General features: G+C 48.2%; 1 protein-coding gene across 3 annotated transcripts in view; it reads left to right on the top strand.

Annotated features, from left to right (window-relative positions):
• Positions 1 to 21,463, top strand: part of LOC119968642 (ephrin type-A receptor 7-like) — a 768,833-nt gene that overhangs the window by 164,154 nt on the left and 583,216 nt on the right. For all 3 annotated transcript variants that reach the window (XM_038801273.1, XM_038801267.1, XM_038801278.1), the window contains exon 3: positions 2,398 to 3,067. In XM_038801273.1, the coding sequence (XP_038657201.1) occupies positions 2,398 to 3,067 (670 nt within the window). The remainder of the gene's footprint in view (positions 1 to 2,397; positions 3,068 to 21,463) is intronic.

The following is a 21,463-nucleotide window of genomic DNA, read 5'->3' as shown; positions in this document are numbered from 1 at the left end:
AGTCCAACGCCGGCATCTCCACATCTTGATTAATCAGAGCCAACCTGCCCAGTTTGAATTTGATTAAAGCTGGGCAGTTAACTGTTCCATGCTGCATTCTCCAGGGCAACCCTTCCACCAATCAGAGTCCACTTGCCAACCATTTGGCACTCTCTTCTCAAACAGTATAAACTGTTGTTTCCTCGTTAGTGTTGGAATTTTCTTGTAAGCTATCCTGATGAGTGCAGGAAGAAAAGTTTAGATAGCATGTGTCTTTTCTCAGTAATGCTCCAGTTATGTGCTAACAATTGACTATAGTTGCAGAATACTTCCCTATGGTAGAGAAACCTCCCTTAAAGTATGTTGGACTGAGAATGAATAGCTTCAACAGGATTGCAAACTGCTGCTATGCAATAAAGATTTTTCAGAGCTTCAGTTATAATTTACAACAAAGACTTGTAATTGCATTGTATTGTCCACATAATGAACCAGTAAAGTGTTTCAAAAGATGGGAATGGACACCAAGTAAGGGGTGAGAAAAGGTTAGGGGAGTTGACTAAAGTCGTATTGCAAAGGCAACCTTTTTGAAAGTGGTCAGTTTTGGGAAGGCAATTGTAGGGTACAGGGTCAAAAGCCAGTACAGAGCCAGTTGTGTATTGAAGCTACACAGACAGACTTTGGATTAAGCTACTTACAGGTAACCAGAGACAAGAGAATTTCAGCCGAATGTCATGACCTGGATTTGAACATCCCCCTGCCACACCAAGGTGCAGCATAGGCAAAAATCACACTGTCACGACTCAGCATCTTCACAGAGGTGAAAGGTCAGAGCCTAGTCTACAAAAGCGGCCAACTCCCTGTTGTGTAAAATGTAATTATTCCTTTGAAGAGTGAGATGTGAAAAGAAAATTAAAGCATTGTGTCCTTTTGTGTGAAAAGAAAATAATTGCCAGAAGCATTCACGGCCGTATATATATAACAAATAAAAGATTTGGATAAAAGTGTGGGGGTGGGGGGTGGAGTGTTGGATACACAGCCCTTGCTGCTATGTTTATTATTTAACCCACTTGTATTGGGAGATACGGGACTAGTTTATTAGCTGTTGTTCCATCTGTACACTCTAAGTCAAAGAAACATGATGGAATATGCAGAGTCCATTCAATCCCCTCAAACCTCTTCCTCCATTCAGCTAAGATCAGTATCTTTAATTCTACTGACCCATTTTAGTTACCCACCCATTTTGGTTGCAAAACCTTAATCCCTTTGCCTAACAAAACTCTATTAATCTCTACGTAGCTCAGTGGGCTGGACAGCTGGTTTGTAATGCAGAACAAGGCCAGCAGCGCGGTTCAATTCCCGTACGGACTTACCCGAACAGGTGCCGGAATGTGGCGACTAGGGACTTTTCACAGTAACTTCATACTTGTGACAATAAAAGATTATTATTTTTTATTATGTCAGTTTTTAATGGACCGAGCTACACACAGCTTCTTTGGGAAGGATCCCTCCACTCCCCTTTGGGTGCAAACTGGTTTTCTGATATAATTGGAACATAGGAACATTAGGCCATTCAGCCCCTCGGGCCTGTCCCGCCATTCAATGAGATCATGGCTGATCTGTGACCTAACTTCATATACCTGCCTTTGGCCAATATCACTTAATATCATAGAATCCCTTTTGGCCCATCAAGTCTGCACTGACCCTCTGAAAGAGCACCCTACCTATTGCCATAATCCCACCTAGGGGCAATTTAGCATGGTAAATCCACCTAAGCTGCACATCTTTGGACTGTGGGATAAACCGGAGCATCCGGAGGAAACACACACAGACACAGGAAGAATGTGCCAACCCTACACCGATGGTCACCCAAGGTTGGAATCGAACCTGAGTCTCTGGCACTGTGAGGCAGCAGTGCTAACCACTGTGCCACCCCTTTGCTTAACAAAAAATCTATCTATCTCAGATTTACAATTAACTGTTCTTGCTTCAGTACTTCTAATACTTCCTAATATCTCTCCTGAATGGTTTAGCCCTAATTTTTCGATTACGCCCCCTCGTTTTAGAATCTCCAACCATTGGAAATAGTTTATCTTTATCTACCCCCTCTTTCCCTGTTAGTATCTTGAATACTTCAAACAGATCACCCCTCAATCGTCTAAATTGTAGCAAAAATATTATTAGGTCGAGCTCTGATTTCCAGATTCTGTCCCCTCGTTCTGGACTCCCGTGCTTCCTATATCAGTTTCCCTCTATGTTTATTCACGACTGTCAATACAATTAACCCTTCAGTCCCGGCCATGAATCTCATTTTGGACTTGAGAAACAAATTATGTTGGACTATGAGGAATGAGAGAGGTGAAATACTGATTCCACATATCTTGTTTCGAGATTTTTAAACTTTGTTTTCTCTCTCTTCAGTGGGAGGAGATCAGTGGAGTGGATGAAAACTATAAACCAATTCGCACTTACCAGGTCTGTAACGTCATGTCTCCCAGTCAAAACAACTGGCTTCAGACCGGTTGGATTCCACGGCGAAAAGGGCAGAGGATCTTCATTGAGCTGAAGTTCACGTTACGAGACTGCAACAGCATCCCGGGAGTGGTCGGAACATGCAAAGAGACTTTTAATCTTTACTACATTGAGTCGAACAATGACCTGGGCAGAAACATTGAGGAAAACCAGTATGTGAAAATTGACACGATAGCGGCAGATGAAAGCTTCACCCAAGGGGATCTTGGTGAGCGCAAAATGAAACTTAATACAGAGGTCCGAGAAATTGAGCATCTCGGCAGGAAAGGATTTCACCTCGGTTTCCAGGACGTGGGGGCCTGTGTCGCCCTTGTTTCAGTGAGAGTTTATTACAAAACCTGCCTCACCACGGTGCAAAGTTTGGCTGTCTTTCCAGACACAGTAGCAGAAGCTGCCTTCTCAACCCTGGTGGAAGTGCGAGGATCGTGTGTTAATGACTCTGAAGCAGAAATGGGCAACCCCCCCAGGATGCACTGCAGTGCAGAAGGTGACTGGTTGGTACCGATTGGGAAATGTACTTGCAGTGCTGGGTATGAGGAGAAAGATGGCAGGTGCCAAGGTAAGTACTTTGTTGCAGAATGATTCCTTTTAGTTCATGTGAGCCTTGGGTTAGCAATGCAGTAAGACACCATTGGAATCAGTATCGATCCAGTCAATGGTATTGTCAGGAGCTACAGTGTATTTAAAAAAAAAACAGATATTGAGATTTGCCCAATGCAGGCAAAGGTGCATTTATCACCTTTCCCCAGTTGCCATGAGAAAGTGATGGTGAGCCTCTTGAACTATTCCTTTCTTCAAGTGATGGTTCTCTCACAATGTTGTTTGTTGGTTAGTTCCAGACTTTCGACTCGGTGGTGATGGTAGAATGAGCTAATTTTCCCAAGCCGGGGAAATAATGGACTTGGAGATGGTCTTGTGAAGTTGCTGCTCTTTTTTTTCCTCTTTCTTGCCGTAGAATTGGAAGTGCTGACTAAGCGAGTTAGTTGCTACACTGCACCTTGTGGTTGATGCAGATTGTGGCCACAGTGAGCGGTGGATAATAGAACATAGAACATTACAGTGCAGTACAGGCCCTTCGATGTTGCGCCAAACTGTTAAACCACTGTAAAACCCTCTACACTATTCCCTTATCATACATATGTTTATCCAATGACCATGAGTTATCTTAGGGCAGCACGGTAGAATTGTGGATAGCACAAATGCTTCACAGCTCCAGGGTCCCAGGTTCGGTTCCCGGCTGGGTCACTGTCTGTGAGGAGTCTGCACGTCCTCCCCGTGTCTGTGTGGGTTTCCTCCGGGTGCTCCGGTTTCGGCCCACAGTCCAAAGACGTGCAGGTTAGGTGGATTGGCCATGCTAAATTACCCTTAGGGTCCAAATTGCCCTTAATGTTGGGTGGGGTTACTGGGTTATTGGGTAGGGTGGAGGTATGGGCTTGGGTAGGGTGCTCTTTCCAAGAGCAGGTGCAGACTCGATGGGCTGAATGGCCTCCTTCTGCACTGTAAATTCTATGTAAATAAAAAAAAAATCTTCGAACTTGTCCTGCTTCCTGAGCATTGTTGCAGCTCCACCATCCATGTAAGTGATGGGTTATGCAACACACTCCTGACTTGATTGGCTCCAGAGTGTGGAGAGATGTTGAAGTGAGCCATTTGCAGCAAATGCAGCCTCTGCACCAATCCTACTGCTCAAGCAATAATGCTATTGTTGGTACGGCTGATCTGGTCAGTGGTGAATGTTGATGGTGGGTTTAACTTGCCCTTTGCTTGTTACTGGTGATCATTATGTGGCACTTGGGTATGAATGTCACCTGTCAACCCAAGTCCAGTCGATAACATAAGAGCATAAGAATATAAGAATTAGGAGTAGGAGTAGGCCATCTGGCCCCTCGAGCCTGCTCCACCATTTAATGAGATCATGGCTGATCTTTTGTGGACTCAGCTCCACTTTCCAGCCTGAACACCATAACCCTCAATCCCTTTATTCTTCAAAAAACTATCTATCTTTATCTTAAAAATATTTAATGAAGGAGCCTCAACTGCTTCACTGGGCAAGGAATTCCATAGATTCACATCCCTTTGGGTGAAGAAGTTTCTCCTGAACTCAGTCCTAAATCTACTTTCCCTTATTTTGAGGCTATGCTCCCTAGTTCTGCTTTCACCCACCAGTGGAAACAACCTGCCCGCATCTATCCTATCTATTCCCTTCATAATTTTATATGTTTCTATAAGATTCCCCCTCATCCTTCTAAATTCCAACAAGTACAGTCTACTCAACCTCTCCTAGTAATCCAACCCCTTCAGCTCTGGGATTAACCTAGTGAATCTCCTCTGCACACCCTCCAGTGCCAGTACGTCCTTTCTCAAGTAAGGAGACCAAAACTGAACACAATACTCCAGGTGTGGCCTCACGAACATCTTATACAATTCCAGCATAACCTCCCTAGTCTTCAACTCCATCCCTCTAGCAATGAAGGACAAAATTCCATTTGCCTTCTTAATCACCTGTTGGACCTGTAAACCAACTTTTTGCGACTCATGCACCAGCACACCCAGGTCTCGCTGCACAGCAGCATGTTTTAATATTTTATCATTTAAATAATAATCCCGTTTGCTGTTATTCCTACCAAACTGAATAACCTCACATTTGTCAACATTGTATTCCATAGTCTGCCAGACCCTAGCCCATTCCCTTAACCTATCCAAATCCCTCTGCAGACTTCCGGTATCCTCTGCACTTTTTGCTTTACCACTCATCTTAGTGTCGTCTGCAAATTTGGACACATTGTACTTGGTCCCCAACTCAAAATCATCGATGTTAATTGTGAACAATTGTGGGCCCACTAGCAACTGATTGCCAACCAGAGTGCTTTACCACTCATCTGAGTGTCATCTGCAAACTTGGACACATTACCACATTGATGTTCAGGACCTGCTTTGTACTGGCACAAGCATCTTCTTTATTGTGACTTAATGCCGTCATATTTTCAGCAATTGGGCTCCAATCTTGGTTTCGTGACAGGTCACTAATGAAGCAGCTTGGGCCAAGGATATTTCTTGTAGTACAGTAGTGACCTTCCACTGTGCTCATTGACCTCTCAGGAGTCAAACCTCTTCTGTGTGTCCATGACTCCAGAAGAAAGCTTTTCGCCCCCCGCCTTTTCACTTCCATTAATCTTTGTATTGTTTGTGTTTTGATCTCTGGATCCAGGAAAAAAATCAGTGGATAAATGTGCTTATCAGAACCCGAACTGAATATTTAAAAAAAAAAAAAATTTAGATTACCCAATTATGTTTTCCAATTAAGGGCAATTTAGCGTGGCCAATCCACCTACTCTGCACATTTTTGGGTTGTGGGGGCGAAATCCACGCAGATACGGGGAGAATGTGCAAACTCCACACGGACAGTGACCCAGAGCCGGGATCGAACCTGGGACCTCAGCGCCGTGAGGCAGCTGTGCTAACCACTAGGCCACCGTGCTGCCCCGAACTGAATATTAATAAGCCAGTAATTGGTGAGTGGGTATTGTTTAGTGGCCCCCTTGTTTATTTTTTGTTAATTTTGATGATGGTTCAGGTGAAGACGATACATCAGTTGACCTCATTCGTGTTTTTTAGAAGAGGACTCATTGCTGAACTATATGGAATTGACCCTCAACTATTTTAATCCAGGTTTTTCTGCGAGGCAAAGCTTATCCTTTTACGTTGCACATAGTTGTGTAGTTAATTGGAGTCTATAATAACATTGCTGCAACTCATTTCCTTTCTGACTGTTAAGCTACAGATGGACTTCACATTGTATTAATGATGGATGGTAGGCACAGAAATTGCTTGGGTATAAGGGAACAAAGTAATGACTGGTGAAATTTAGTTGAATTATAATTCCCCATAATGTTGCTTGGAGACTAATGCTTTAAAGTACTTGATGTATTCTCTGTGTGCTTGTAAATAGATTGATAGCTTTTAAAAATTGATTTAAATTTTAGATTTCTCTCCCATTTTAGGTTACCAATTATTGCTGCATCCTCCAACCATTAGGAAGACTTCCAGGCCCTTGAAATAGCTCCAAAATTGTGATACAAATGTTTAATATGTATGAAGTTGTTCAGCCATTTTAACAGATGCTATCCTCATTAAAACAAAGGAAATTCTAGCTCTGATTTTCTCAAAATTCTTCTTGTGTGTAATTTGGATCAGAAGATAAAGTACAACAGTGTAGTTTCATACTATTTCCCCGCTCATTTGCGCTGTCCTGAGAGGATGTCTGGTTCCTGCTCCTTCTATTAACCTGGTGAGGAAAGGACCTGAGGAGGAAATTGCGATCTTTAAAATATTTAAGTGGCTTTAGGGCAGGCACACGGTGTTCCCTCTTGTGGAACAATCCAGAAAAGGAGAGCATAACCTTAAAATTGGAGTTTTGACTGTTTAGATGTTAAATCGTGGAAACAATTCTTCCACATAATCGATATCAGAAATCAGGGAGCACTCTTTCCCTAAAGAGCTGTGAAGGCTCAGTCAATGAGACCTTTCAGGATAGAGATCAATAAATATTTACAGGTAACATCATCAAGTGATCAAAATAGAAAGCGCTGGAAAGACTCAGAAGGTCTGCCAGTTTCTCGATGGAAAATTCCCACCGAAAGTCAATTATCCTTTTTCTGGTCCTCCAAATTTTCCATCCCACCAACAAATATCCCGCCAACGTTTGAAGAGGAATATGATTTCTTCGGCGGCATATTGGACTCAAAATTCTGGCCAGGATTTTCTGTTCCCATTTCTTTCGGGCGGGTTTAGTGACAGAAGCGGAAAATCTCCCGAGAGGCCTAAATCGTACTTCACGCCAATGTAAAAAGGTGACGCGAATGCCCCCACCCCGCAAGTGACATTTCAGGAAACGTCAGGGACACCAGTTCCGTACACTATCATCTCACTATGAGGCCTTTAGGCCTAAATCATTCCCCCCACCTCCCGCGGTAGAAAGTCCATTCGAAGTCGGTATGAGGGGAAGCCGGCGTGAATCATGACTGGTCTCCCAAGGTGCCCATTTGTCAAGCCGACCTCTGACAGGTGCTCAAGTGAGTGCATCACTCGGGGGAAGAGGATCTTGCTTGGGCCTTTACAAAGGGCGCCACGATCTTCGAAAAACTAAGTTATTAGTTGGATGCCAGTTTGACGTTGTAGGACCCCTCCCTTGCCATTTTTTAAAACAAGATCCGGACTGACATACCGGAGAAAGCGGCCATTGGTGCAGGCAGCTTTAACGTTACATTTCCCACTCACTGTCAACCTTTTCCGACATTTGGGAAATTTGCGTCTGACAATTCTGCTTCCCTCTCTCCACAGACCCTACCAGATCTGCTGAATATTTCCAGCACTTTCTGAATTCTCCAGAATCCGCAGTATTTTGCTTTTATTTCAGTATCAAGGGAGTGGGATCGATGGTCAATAATTGGAGTTGAAGTGAAGATCGATTATGATCCAATTGGACAGCGATCAGACTTGAGGGGCTGAATGGTCAACCCCTATCCGTGGGCTGGATTCTCCGCAGCCCCGCGGCAAAATCACGTTCAGCGCATGGACGGATAATCCACTTTCACTCCAAAATCAGGCCCGCCATCGTTCTGGCGATTCTCCGGGACTCGAGAATCGGCATGATTGCAGAGTATGCCGCGCGGCTGGGGGCCCATTGACAGAGATCCGCCTAACGATCCTCCTCTCCTCACAGGCCCAGTTCCTGACGGCGTGGAACTAACCACCTATTGCCAGTCAGGATACTGGCGTGCTGGCTGCAGACTCAGTCCGTGGCCGCCCTGGTGGAGGGCGGCGGGATTGGACACTGGTGGGGGGGGGGAGAGAGACCCTTATAGGCGGCTTGTGCGTGGTTAGATGCTCGGGCGCGCAGCCTATTGGGAATTCTAATTTTTGCGCCTGACTCCGCGGTCCGAGCCTACCATGGAGCTCGGCGCGACCGCTGGAGGCTGCCGCCATACGCATGTGTGGACTCCAAACAGGAAGTGCGGGGACCCGTATCCGAAGTTAAAGCTGCGTGATTTCCTCTGGGTCCCTGCTAGCCCCCTGCAGGGCATAGAATTAGTTCATCTTTTTTCCAGGAGTCTCGAGAGTAAAACTCCTGGGCGGGTTTCACTGTTCCTGAGGCGTTTCCTGATGACATCAACATGGCCTCAGGATCAGCAACTCTGCCCCCTACAGGAAGACAGCATGGCACTGGAGCAACCCTCTCCATTCCAGCTGCTGATCCCGGCGTCAACTGGGCGCCGCGGGGTCCACGCATGCGTAGCGGCACCGTGTAGAGCGGGCCCCGAACGGCGCCACTGGCACCGCTCTGTGGGGAATCGCGTCTGGGTGGCGTGGTGCGATTTGCACAGGTCGTTATGGTTCTCCGGCCCGGCCGCGGGCTGAGAGAATCCCGCCCCCGATGTTCTACACCAATGTGGAGACATGGGGCGGGATTCTCTGGCCTCCCGCCGGGTCGGGGAATTGCTGGGGGGCGGCGGGAATCCCGCCCCACCGCAGGCTGCCGAATTCTCCGGCGGCGGTTTTCTGGTGGGGGTGGGGATCGTGCCATGCTGGTCGGGGGCCATTGGCAGTGCCCCCCCCCCCCCCCCCCCCCCCCGATTATCCGGTCTCCGATTGGCCAAGCGGCCACATGTTTTCGGCCAGTTCCGCCGTCGTGCATTAGACCAGGTCCGTACCGGCGGGACCTGGCGCTGCGGGCAGTCTGCGGAGTCGTCGGGGAGGGGGGGGGGGGGGGGACGGGGACGCGGGGGCATCCTGCCCTACAGGGGGCCTCCACGGTGGCCTGGCCTGCAATCGGGGCCCACCGATCTGTGGGCGGGCCTGTGCCGTGGGGGCACTCTTTCCCTTTACATAGGCCGGCGCGGAGAAGAAAACCCCCCCGCGCATGCGCAAGAATCACGCCAACGGTCCTGGGAACATGCTGGCACTCTTGCGCATGTGCCAACCTGTGCCGGCCGGCGGAGGCCCTTTGGCGTCAATCACTCCAGTGCCGGCCTAGCCCCCGAAGGTACGGAAGATTCCGCACCTTCCGGGCGGCCCGACGCCGGAGTGGTTCATGCCACTCTTTGACGCCGGTATGGCCTACCCCCCCGGATACCGTAGAATCCCGGACCTAGTCTCATTTTGGGAGAATCCAGCAACATATCTTTCTACCTACTGTTATTTGCTCAAGGGCATGTTATTCTTCAATTGGTGGGGGAGCCCTCTAAAAGCACAAACTGAAAAATAATTTGTGGCAGATACTTGACAAGATTTTTTCCTGTCAATTTGCTACAATATTCTTTAAGAGGTGAAATCATTCCCACGCGCCTTTGTTCTGCGTAGATGCATAATTAGGGGAAAAATATTAAGCGTAGTTTTTGGGTCCACTAACAGCATGTATTTCACAAAAGTAAGGCTGCAGGCAACAAGCCTCAATCCCTCTTGTCAATGATCGGCTATAAAGAAGAAAGGAACTGCATTCATGCAGCACCTTCCACTTACCAATGTGCGTCGAAACCAATGAAGGGTTTTCGAAGTGGAATCATTGTTGTAATCTCGGGAAACATGGGGCGGAATCTTACCATATTTGTTCAAAGTGTTGGTTCCGGTGGAAAAATCAATGAGAATCCCGCCGGCAGTGATAAATCTCAGCCAATATTGAGAACAATTTTTCTTTCCCCACATGATTCACGTCGCGCCCATGGCGGCTTCCCTCTGATTCACTCACCTGGGGAAAGCAATATCTGCAATCAATGGAGCACTCCTCAAAAATGCCTCCCCTACACTTGTCCCAACTCCAGCTGGGATTTGACTGCCGTGAAGACAGCACCAAGCTATCGGAGGGAACCCTGACCAAACTCTTGGATGGTATGGAGTGGAGGAGTGACACCCTCTACCCATGTCCTCAGAAACATTCATTAACCAAGGCCACCACCCCCACCTGAGAGACAGTGGCCACAATAATGAGTGCCAGCACGCTGCAAAACACCCTTCACACCACTGTGGCGATCTCTCACCCAACCATCTCACAGGTTCCCAATATGCCTCATGGCACCCTCCCCCACCTCACTCCTTCCATCCACCCCACCCCCGCCACACCCCCACTTCCCATGTTCTCCCCAGTAGCTATTCTGCTCCTCAGATCCCTGCTCCCACTCACCTCCCACGTCTGCCAGACTTCATCACATCTGACCTGGCAGGACTTTGCCTACACTCTCCGTGTCTGTCTCATTACAGGACAAACTTGAGAACAACCGGCGTGTGCGGCCACAGCCTGCCAGTGTCATGCCCAAGCTGCCCCATGCCTAATGCCCCATGCGGAGTGAGCTCTTGAGGTGGCTGGCGAGGAGCAGGACTGCATCGGTGCATATCTCCACAAGCCCAGCAAGGAGGACATGGGAAGCTCTGTCTGCACACCAGCCGCCAGACCGCACTAAACCTGAGGCTCACAGACTGAAGGGTCGCTAAGACCTGCGAGTGAACCCACCTCCCAAGATGCCGAGATGGGAACCACCTCCCCACCCCCGTCCCTAGTTGTGTTCATCTGCATCCCCTGTGTACACTCCGCTGTTCCGTCTGCGACTGACACCCTGGATGGTAATGGCGACCTGAGTGCTGACCTCTGATGACCCTTCAGAGGTGAGGTCGCCAGGTTCTCATTTTTTTTTACGGCTGTTATAAATCGTGGCGGCGTGACGTCACGTCGGCAACCGATAAATATTCAGTGAGAGGGGCAGCACGGTGGCGCAGTGGGTTAGCCCTGCAGCCTCACGGTGCCACGGTTCCAGGTCCCAGCTCTGGGTCACTGTCCGTGTGGAGTTTGCACATTCTCCCTGTGTTTGCGTGGGTTTCGCCCCCACAGCCCAAAAATTGCACTATAGGTGGATTGGCCACGCTAAATTGCCCCTTACTTGGAAATAATTTATTGGGTACACGAAAAAAATTCAATGAGCGGGGGGGAGCGGGGGGGGGGGGGGGGGGGGGGGGAGTCCGAAGGGAGGGCTCGCTAATGATATGCGATTGGATTAGAATGAGGTTCCCGGTCTTCTGCAGCAGATTCCTCATTGCGCGAGGGGCCATAGAGAATCGCGTTTTCCGATTCTCATTGAATTTTCCGCCCATGTTGCCATTCTCACTGATGGCTAAAGTGGATTCACGGGACCCTAAATGTGCATAGAACAAAATCCCTCAAAGAGCATTAATAATAATAATCATCGCTTATTGTCACAAGTAGGCTTCAATGAAGTTACTGTGAAAAGCCCCTCTTCGCCACATTCCGGCGCCTGTTTGGGGAGGCTGGTACGGTAATTGAACCCGCACTGCTGGCCTTGTTCTGCATTACAAGCCAGCTATTTAGCCCACTGTACAAAATCAGCCCCTACATAACAAATGATCAGATTTTGGCGATGGTAATTGGACAAATGTTTGGCTGGTCACTGAGAGAATGCTTACAACATATTATTTAGCAGCCATCCAAACCAATGAAGGCATGAACAGTTGCTATTGATACAATAAATACTCGTGTTCACCAAATTCCTGTGCGGTCGGCTTAATTTATTGTTGTGTGCACTGCTCATTCAAATAGTAATTAATTGAAATTGGTTTTCACCCGTGTTCAAATGTGCCTCGGGTGACTTTTTTTTCATGTCCATTAATTTGCATTGATCGTATAATATTGGAAAAAGAACGTGGAGTTTTTACAATGTCTCGGTCAATGTTCTTTCTTCAACCTTCTAAACCTTTAAGATCCTGAGGGGTATTGACAAGGTGGACGTGGAGATAATGGCCGGGATTCGCCCTTCTAAGTCTCCACGCCGGTGGGAAAACCGGCGCCAACCACTCCGGCGCAAACCCCCCCCCCCCTCCCGAAAGTGCGGAATTCTCCACATTTTCGGGGACGCTGGTGGGGTTGGGAGCTGAAGGGATGGCATGGGTTTGCGTGTGCACTGAAGGGCCGGCGTGATCTCGTGCATGTGCGGAACGGCCAGCATGGTTGCTCGCATGCATAGACCAGCCGACGTATTTTGGCACATTCGCTTCTCTTCTCCCAGCCGACCATTGTGGAGCCCTACAGGTGCCGGCGCAGAAGGAAGAGGTGCCCCACGGAACAAGCGTGCCCACAGATCAGTGGACCCCGATCGCGGGCCAGGCCACCGTGAGGGGCCTCCTGGGGTCGGATCCCCCCGTGCCACCCTGAGGACTGCCCCCGCCGACTTAGCTGCCAGGTCCCACTGGTGCATGAGTTGAGTGATTCACGCCGGAGGGACTGGCCAGAAATGGACAGCCGCTCGGCCCACTGGGGCCCGTAGAATCGCCGGGGGGGGGGGGGCGCTGCCAAGGGCCCTCGATAGGCGTGGCGGGAATCCCGCCCCCACCCGAAAAATGGCTCCAGAGAATATTGCAGCCGGCGCTGGGGCGGGATTCGCGCCACCCCCCTGGGATTCGCTGACCCGGCGGGTGGTCGGAGAATCCCGCCCAAGGTTTTCCCCTAATGGGAGAATCTAGAACTAGAGGTCACTGTTTGAAAACAAGGGGTCTCTCATTTAAGATGGAGACAAGGAGAATTGTTTCACTCGGAGGGTTGTGAGTGTCTGGAACTCTCTTCCTCATAAGGCAGTGGAAGCAAAATCTTAAGGCTGAGCTGGATAGATTATTGATTAACAGGAAGGGAATGAAATGTTATTGGGGGTAGGCAGGAATGTGGGGTTGAGGTTACAATCAGATCAACCATGATTTTATAAAGGCAGCATGGTGGCGCAGTGGGTTAGCCCTGCAGCCTCACGGCGCCGAGGCCCCAGGTTCGATCCCGGCTCTGGGTCACTGTCCGTGTGAAGTTTGCACATTCTCCCTGTGTTTGCGTGGGTTTCGCCCCCACAACCCAAAAGATATGCAGGGTAGGTGGATTGGCCACAGTAAATTGCCCCTTAATTGGAAAAAATAAATTGGGTACTCAAATTTATTTTTAAAAAACCAACCATGATCTTATTGAATGGCGGAGAAGGCTCGAGGGGCCGAGCGGCCTGCTGTGCTCCTAATGCATATGTTCGGAATGTAACCATAATACCAAACACAAATAAACAGCTCATTTATTTGCTCCAAACATATCTATCTTGGCCAACAAATTTCCTCTCACAACTGTGACTACACTTCAAGAATGAAGTGTTTGAGATGGCTTGAGGCTGTGATAAGAATCTACACAATGCAGGTTCATCCTATCACTGATTGACTAAAATGTTAGTAATAATTCACAAAGTGTTTTAATAAACAATTACCACATCATTTCCTTCACCCCGCCCCATGCCCATGGTCGTTGTGTGGTGTCAGCAGGAACGTCGTAGGACGTGATTGAAACTCAGCGGGTAACTAAGATGGAGCTTTGGTTCAAAACGCACTGCTCCCTGAGTTCTAAACATTGTTTGTGGCTTTAAATTCACTGTCCCTGATCCTGGCAAACTGCATTGCATACAAATCCACACCCTCACAGCTGGCAATTGCCTGCCCATGGGAATGTGCAAATTTGTGATTTGGACACATTGAAATTTAAAATTCTTCATTAGAAAAGGTAACATTATAATAGGTAACATAGGTAACCACTGTAAATCTGCAAGAATGATCTGGATTTTTGTAAGTTGCAAACCCCTCACCATGTGGGCTGGGATTCTCCTTTCCGGGACTAAGTCCCTACGCTGGCGGGAAAACCGGCGCCAACAGGCCCTCAAACTGAGGCATTCTGACCTGTCTCGGGGGCTAGGTGGATGGCGTAGTGGTTGGCGCCGCCCCAGCTGGCGCCGAAGGGACTGAGCGAGTTTGCACATGCGCCAAAGGGCCGGCGTGATCTCGCGCATGCGCGGAACTGCCGCCGTGTTTTGACGGATGCACGGGAGGTTCTGCTCTCTGCGCCCGCCATGGCAGAGCCCTACAGGGGTTGGCATGGAAGGAAGGAATGCCCCACGGCACAGGCCTGCCCACAGATCGGTGGGCCCCGATCACGGGCCAGGCCACCGTGGAGGCCCCATCCGGGGGCAGATCCCCCCCCCCCCGCAACCCCCCAAGGACCGCCCCAGCTGACTTACCTGGCAGGTCCCGCCGTGTGGGACCATGCGAAACCCATACCGGTGGGACTAGCCAAAAACTGGTTTTCGCTCACTGGGCTAAATTGCTGGCTTTTCAAGCAAGCCAGCAGCACGGTTCGATTCCCGTACCAGCCTCCCCGGACAGGCGCCGGAATGTGGTGACTAGGGGCTTTTCACAGTAACTTCATTGAAGCCTACTCGTGACAATAAGCGATTTTCATTTCATTCATTTCATTTTTTCAAACGGATGGCCGCTTGGCCCATCGGGGCTCGGAGAATTTCCGGGGGGTGCCGCTGACAAGGGCCCACAACTGGCGTGGCGTGTACGCCGCCCCCGCCCAAAACGCGGCGCCGGAGAAAACGGCAGCCGGCCGGGGGGCTGCGGGGCGGGATTCGTGCCGCACCTCGGGGATTCTCTGACCCGGCCGGGGGGGGGGATTGGAGAATCCCACTGCTGATGTTGCTAGATTTTTTAGAAATCTTTATCTTTGAATGGTGCACCTCATTCTGAAACAATGAAGGGCAAACTTACATTTTTTTCACACCTTTCACAATGTCAATAGCCCCCAAATGCTTTGAAGCCAGTTAAATACGTTCAGGGTAGTCACTGTTGTGATGTATGGCAAGTAGCAGCCAAGGTACCACAATCAGCGATAAAATAAACAGCAGATCATCTCCTTGTTGGTGTTAGTCTGTGGATAAATGTTGGACTTCTCTGCTGTATTGGTTTTTTTAGAAATAGTGCCATGCTATCTTTTACACACACCTGCTATTAGCACTGCCCTGGGGTATCAGCCTGGATTATACCTGCAATATAGAGAAGGGGTTGAGGCTGTGGTTTTCTGATTGAGATGAGAGTGTGCTGCCTCTGTACCATAGCTAATTTTAAATGTGTTTCTCTAAACAGCACTGCATTTTCCTTCCCGAATATCTGTTTTTACAGGACTGGGGATACGTGACAAGTGCAGAGGGGTAAACATTGTTGAACTGCATGCAGGCTGCAGTCACTCCATTTTGCCCCTTGCTTGTATCGAGTGAATGTCACATTGATAGGCAGCACCTTGGCTGCCCTTCCAAATCGCTCTCAGGACTTTGGACAAGGTGGCAATCTTAAGCCATTTTGCACCAGTGAATTAGGTGTAACTGAATGGAAAATTGGCCTTCCAATTTTGGTACTTTGGAAAGTCTCGTCAATGCACAGGATACCTTTACTGAGAACCAGGTAGCTGTGTACCAGGAGTGCATTTTCATTCATCGACGACCAACATCAGTGTTTGACCCATCATGCAGTTGACTTAATTGTTCCCATCCGATATGCCCCAACATTATAATAATAATAATCTTTATTGTCACAAGTAGGCTTACATTAGCACCACAATGAAGTTACTGTGAAAAGCCCCTGGTCACCACATTCCGGCACCTGTTCATGTACACAGAGGGAGAATTCAGAATGTCCAAATTACCGAACAGCACGTCTTTCGGGACTTGTAGGAGGAAAACGGAGCATCCAGAGGAAACCTATGCAGACACGGAGAGAACGTGCAGGTTCTGCACAGACAGTGACCCAAGCCTGGAATCGAACCTGGGACCCTGGCGCTGTGCAGCGACAGTGCTAACCACTGTGCAACCGTGCCGCCCATACATTTGCACATTACGAGCGAGGAAAAGCCCTTTTATAAACTCAGACGTCATTTTTCGTTTACTTTTTAACATTTGCTCTTTCAAATCGAGCTGTCACAGGATTATCACCATTAAATTGTTTTTCTGGCATCTCCTTGGGTCATAATAATTATCTCTTTTACGATTAAATAACATGGCCAAAGGAAAAGAAAACATGATGCTCTGGAACATGTAGGGATCTATGCTGGGTACCATGCTTTTCCTGTCTTAGCTGATGATGGTGATTGCTAACCAGGTTGTTAGCCTGTCACTTATTAGGCTCAAGTCTGTGTCTTTATAAGGTGACTTCATCTGTTTACATAACACACAAAATGGACGGGAGAATTTTTTTGTCCATCGTCATCTGCTGTCCTTTACTAATTGAGTTATTGGAGTGCTTTGTGCCAGCTGTGTGCAGAACCGTGCATAATGTGTTGTGTCCCTCAGCAGATAAAATACTGTGATGGAGAATCACCTGAACACGACCTCACTAGGCTGATCCGAATACATGTCTCTATTTCAGAACTGGCCACTTTGAGAATTATTGGATTGTAAAATCTGTCCAGAATTATAACATGAGTCAGCTTTAGAAATGTCTTTGCCACACTGTGTGCTGCGGAAAGTACAGATGTTGAAATTCTAAACAGGCTGCATTGAACATTTGTTGAACTCATTATTGCCATCTGCTGCCTTTCTGCGAGTTTCATAAAATCAGACTTAACCCCTAACTGTGCTGGATAAATGAAGTTGGACATGTTCAGCTCCATGAATGTTCATTGAGTGCTATTTTCATTTGCCAGTGCAGCTCAGAGTTTAAACTGATGACAGCAATTGCAAACAGTAAGTATTTTGTTCCAGGTTGCCATTGTCCATTAGGATTTGCAGTGATGTGGTCCAATAACTCTTCCACGTTTGCCAGTCTCATACCCAAATAGGATGCGATCCAGATTAATAGAAGTTGTTGGCTTATTTCAGTCCATGACAACCATTTGGTTACGGTTATTAAGCTTGCTACATGCTGGCTCTAACTCCATGGACAAAATTCTCCATTTGGGAGACGGTGGGCTGGATTTTCCGATTTGAGGCTATGTGCGGAGCATGTGTCTCGTTTTGCAATGAAAAAGTCAGCGCCGCCCCTGCACTGATGCTGGGACTGGTGGAGGGCTAGCAGCCATGCCACGTAAAGCCCTGGTTTTACCTGCAGATACGGATGGAGGATTGCCAGGTCCATCGGCGTGCATGTTCACGGCGGCTACCTATGGTGGACGCGCCATACAACATGGTGCCAGGACCTGGCCTGCCAGATAGTGTCCCTCTATAACCTCCATCACCACCTCTGGACCTCCACCACCAGTACCCCCAGCCCCCGCTGAAGCCCCCCCCCCGGCCAACGGAACGGTTTCCCCCGACTGTGGCGACACTGGACACAGTCCCCAGCCGCCATGTGAGGTCCCGGAAAACTGTGAGCGCACGCGACTGATTCCGTCGGGAAGTCGGTCCATCGGGGGCGGAGCATTGCGGGAGTGCCTCAGGTGACGTCCTGAGGCCGTCCCAATGACGTATGGCATACTCAGCGATTGCTCAGTTTCTGAGGGGCGGAGCATCCAAAAAATGGCACCGCCCCAATTTCAGCATAAGAACGGGTTCTCCGGCCAATCGCCGAATGTGATTTCGGCTTCAGCAATCAGAGAATCCCACTTTATGTCCTCCCCTTGGAACTGAATTGCACCTGACTTGAGGTCCCATGGAAGCAATTCTAAATTCCCATGCATATTTATGCATGCGAGGATTGTGAGAGGGAGGGCGGCCTTGTAGCGAGGTCCCACGGCTGGCCATTCCTCTCCCCCCCCCACAGTACAATTCAGCCCTCCAACCCCAGATTTTCTGTGTAACCCCCTAAATAAGGAGATCCCCCCCATAGAGACTCCCTAAATTAAGAGACCCCCCCCCCCCCCACCCCAGAGACCACCTAAATAAAGAGACTCTCCACAGATCTCCCAGAGGAGAGACACCCTGACAGGAAGCCCCCCAGAAAAAAGAGAGCCCTGTTCGGAAACTAGAGAGCAGTCCAGCCAGAGGCAGTGAAAACAATTATTGGTTTAACACACCTGGGTAATACACCTGCTGGCTCAGACACAGGAAGCACCACCTGCCAATTCCTGGAAAGAGAAAAACAGTCAGCTGGTTTAAACACCCTCAGATCTTTGAGCTGCAAGCCATTCATTTATTTCTCTTTAACAATGATTTTACTAGGCTGTGATTGACAGCTTCCACACAAAAACAGCAGTCAGCATGGCTCCATTCATGTCCCTTCATGGTGGAGTAACTCAAAATTGCTCCAACCGCAATGTTTATGAACATCAAGCTTTGAATGGCAGCTCCTGGACCACGTCAAATGGAATTAAGTGCTTTCCAATCACCTCCCTTCACTCCCTGAGTGATTTTGAATGGTCAGTTGTAAATCGACAGCACTTGCATTGTGTGGGCAGGGAGGGAAGGCCCTCAGATGGACTTTGGGGGCTCCCTTAAAGAGTTACCCCCTTGGCCCACCGCAAGGTGCACCATGCTTGTCAAGACCTGTAGTGATTCTCTCCAATGTGACTCCCGGCCCAGAGGACTAGAGAACAACGTGGGCCTGGAGAAGGTGGTGCCCAGCCTGCTAAGTGGATGCAAATTGATTTCAATTACTCATTTGCATTCTCCTGCTGGCACAGGGCGCAATCCATTGGAAACAGAGCGGCGTTTTCTTCCAAACCGCTGGATTCTCTGCCTCGTGGGGAACTCTGCTACCGACTGTGCGAGGCGGAGAATTTCGCCCCATAGCTCCCTGATTTAGCATGTTTGAACACAGATACACTGTAGGGATAGGATTGGGGAGCACTCTTTTTGTCAATGATTGATCGTTCCTGCATGATTAGCAAATATACTTTTCCATCCAACATTTTCGGTCCATCATGTCGAGCCCCTGCAACAAAACTGAAATGCTAATTTTCAGCGAGGTTTTCCAGCTCTTGTGCTGGTTCTGTGTTTATGGTGTCAGCAGCTTTTTAGCATAGTAAGCAAGGCAGATGTTTTCAAATGTGTGGAGAAGGTCTTGACCACCACATTGGCTTTGTATCAAGGAGTGATAGATGACTGCCTCGATTATCCTTGAGAATTGAGAATAGTTAGTTCAGGTTTATCTACCTACAAATAACTATAAAAAGAATAAAAGCATGCAGAACAACTGACACCAGATTTTGGCAGAACCAAGGGCATATCCAACCCCACACCCTGACAAATGTTCCTCAGTAACTTATGGGAACTTATCACAAAATATAGGCAACAGCCATGCAGACAAGTCAAGCTATAGCCTGACAGAACCATACTCACAGAATGCACATTTCAGTCATAGTCCATCATGAAAGAATCTCCTCCCGACCCTCTCCCCCCAACATTCAGTGGCATTACAATCACTGAATACCCCAACCTTCAACATTCTGGGGCCGACCATTGACCAGAAACTGAACTTGGCAGCCTTATGAATACTGTGGCTACAAGAACAGGTCAGAGACTGGAAACTCTGTGGGAGTAACTCGCATTGTGGCTCCCTAAAGCTTGCCTATCATTTACAAGGTATGTGTCAGGGCTGTGATAGAATATTCTCCACTTGCCTTTGACTGCAGTGCCCACAACATTTAAGAAGCTTGACACCAACCAAGACAAAACAGCTCACATGATCGTCAACCAGTCCACTACTGTAAAGATTCACTTCCTCCATCGCTGATACACAGTGGCAGCAATGTGTGCCATCTACAAGATGCACAGTAGTAACTCATCAAATCTCCTCCACAGCACCCTCCAAATCTTCTTCCATTTAAACAACGTAAGAAGTCTTACAACACCAGGTTAAAGTCCAACAGGTTTGTTTCAAACACGAGCTTTCGGAGCACGGCTCCTTCTTCAGGTGACTCACCTGAAGAAGGAGCCGTGCTCCGAAAGCTCGTGTTTGAAACAAACCTGTTGGACTTTAACCTGGTGTTGTAAGACTTCTTACTGTGCTCACCCCAGTCCAACGCCGGCATCTCCACATCATGGCTACCATTTAAACAAGAGCAGGAAGAAGAGAACACCAGCACCTACAAGTGCCCCTCTAAGTCACAGATCATCCTGTCTTTGAAATATATCACCAGTCCTTCATTGTCATGGTCTCAAAACCTGAAACTCCCATCCGAACAGCACTGTGGGTGTACCTACACAACATGGATCACACCAGTTCGAGAAGACAGCTCACCAGCAGCGACTCAAGGGCGATGAGCGATAGGCAACAAATACTGGCCTGCCTATCCATAAAAGGCAGGTCAGATCCAATCCAGCCAACTATCACCCCATTAGTCTACTCTCAATTAATAGCAAAGTGATGGGAAGTGTCAATAATAGTGCAATATAGCAGCATTTGCTTCACAATAACTGCCACACCTTTGCTAAATTTAGGATCTGTTGGGTCTACTCCAGTCTAAACCTGATCACAGCTTTGACCCAAATATTGACAAAAGAGCTGAATTGAACATGTGAAGGTGATTGCCCGTGACATCAAGGCAGCATTGATCGAATGTGGCATTAAGAAGTCAATGGAAACCGAGTGGGTGGGAGGGGGTTGGGATCTCTCAAGTAACTGGCGTCCTACCTCGCACAAAAGAAGGTGGTCGCAGTTGTTGGAAGCCAATGATCTCAGCCCCAGGAATGTCTGGGGATAGAGTCCTAAACACAACCATCTCCAGCTGCTTCACTACTGACATTCCCTCCATCATCAGGTCAGTCTGCAGGATCGGCGTGGTGGTCAGAACATGAACAGTTCCATGAACATGAACAGAGATTTGGGGGGGGGGGGGCGGGGGGGGGGGGGGGGGGGGGGGGGGTGGAATGTAGTAGAATGGAGTATGTTAAATAAAGTCTCGTAAAGGGTTAACTGTGATCGTCTGTGATTCCATGGAAGGAAGTGACATACTCTTACATGATCTGAGCCTTTCTGAGAAATTAGCATGGAAAGAAGCTAGTGCAAGGGATTGTTCTCATAACTATAAATAAATTGCAATAAAGGTTGCGAGTAGTTATTGAAGTTAGTGCAACCCAAAAATGCACTAATATAGAATGAGGTGGATTTGCAGTTAAATTAACTGTGCAAAGACACATTGCTCCATTCCTGCCCACCACTAATTTTACAAGGG

This window comes from Scyliorhinus canicula, chromosome 1 (genome assembly GCF_902713615.1).
Source record: "Scyliorhinus canicula chromosome 1, sScyCan1.1, whole genome shotgun sequence".
In the NCBI taxonomy this organism is placed as follows: Eukaryota; Metazoa; Chordata; class Chondrichthyes; order Carcharhiniformes; family Scyliorhinidae; genus Scyliorhinus; species Scyliorhinus canicula.
This window is presented reverse-complemented; position numbering and strand designations above follow the sequence as displayed.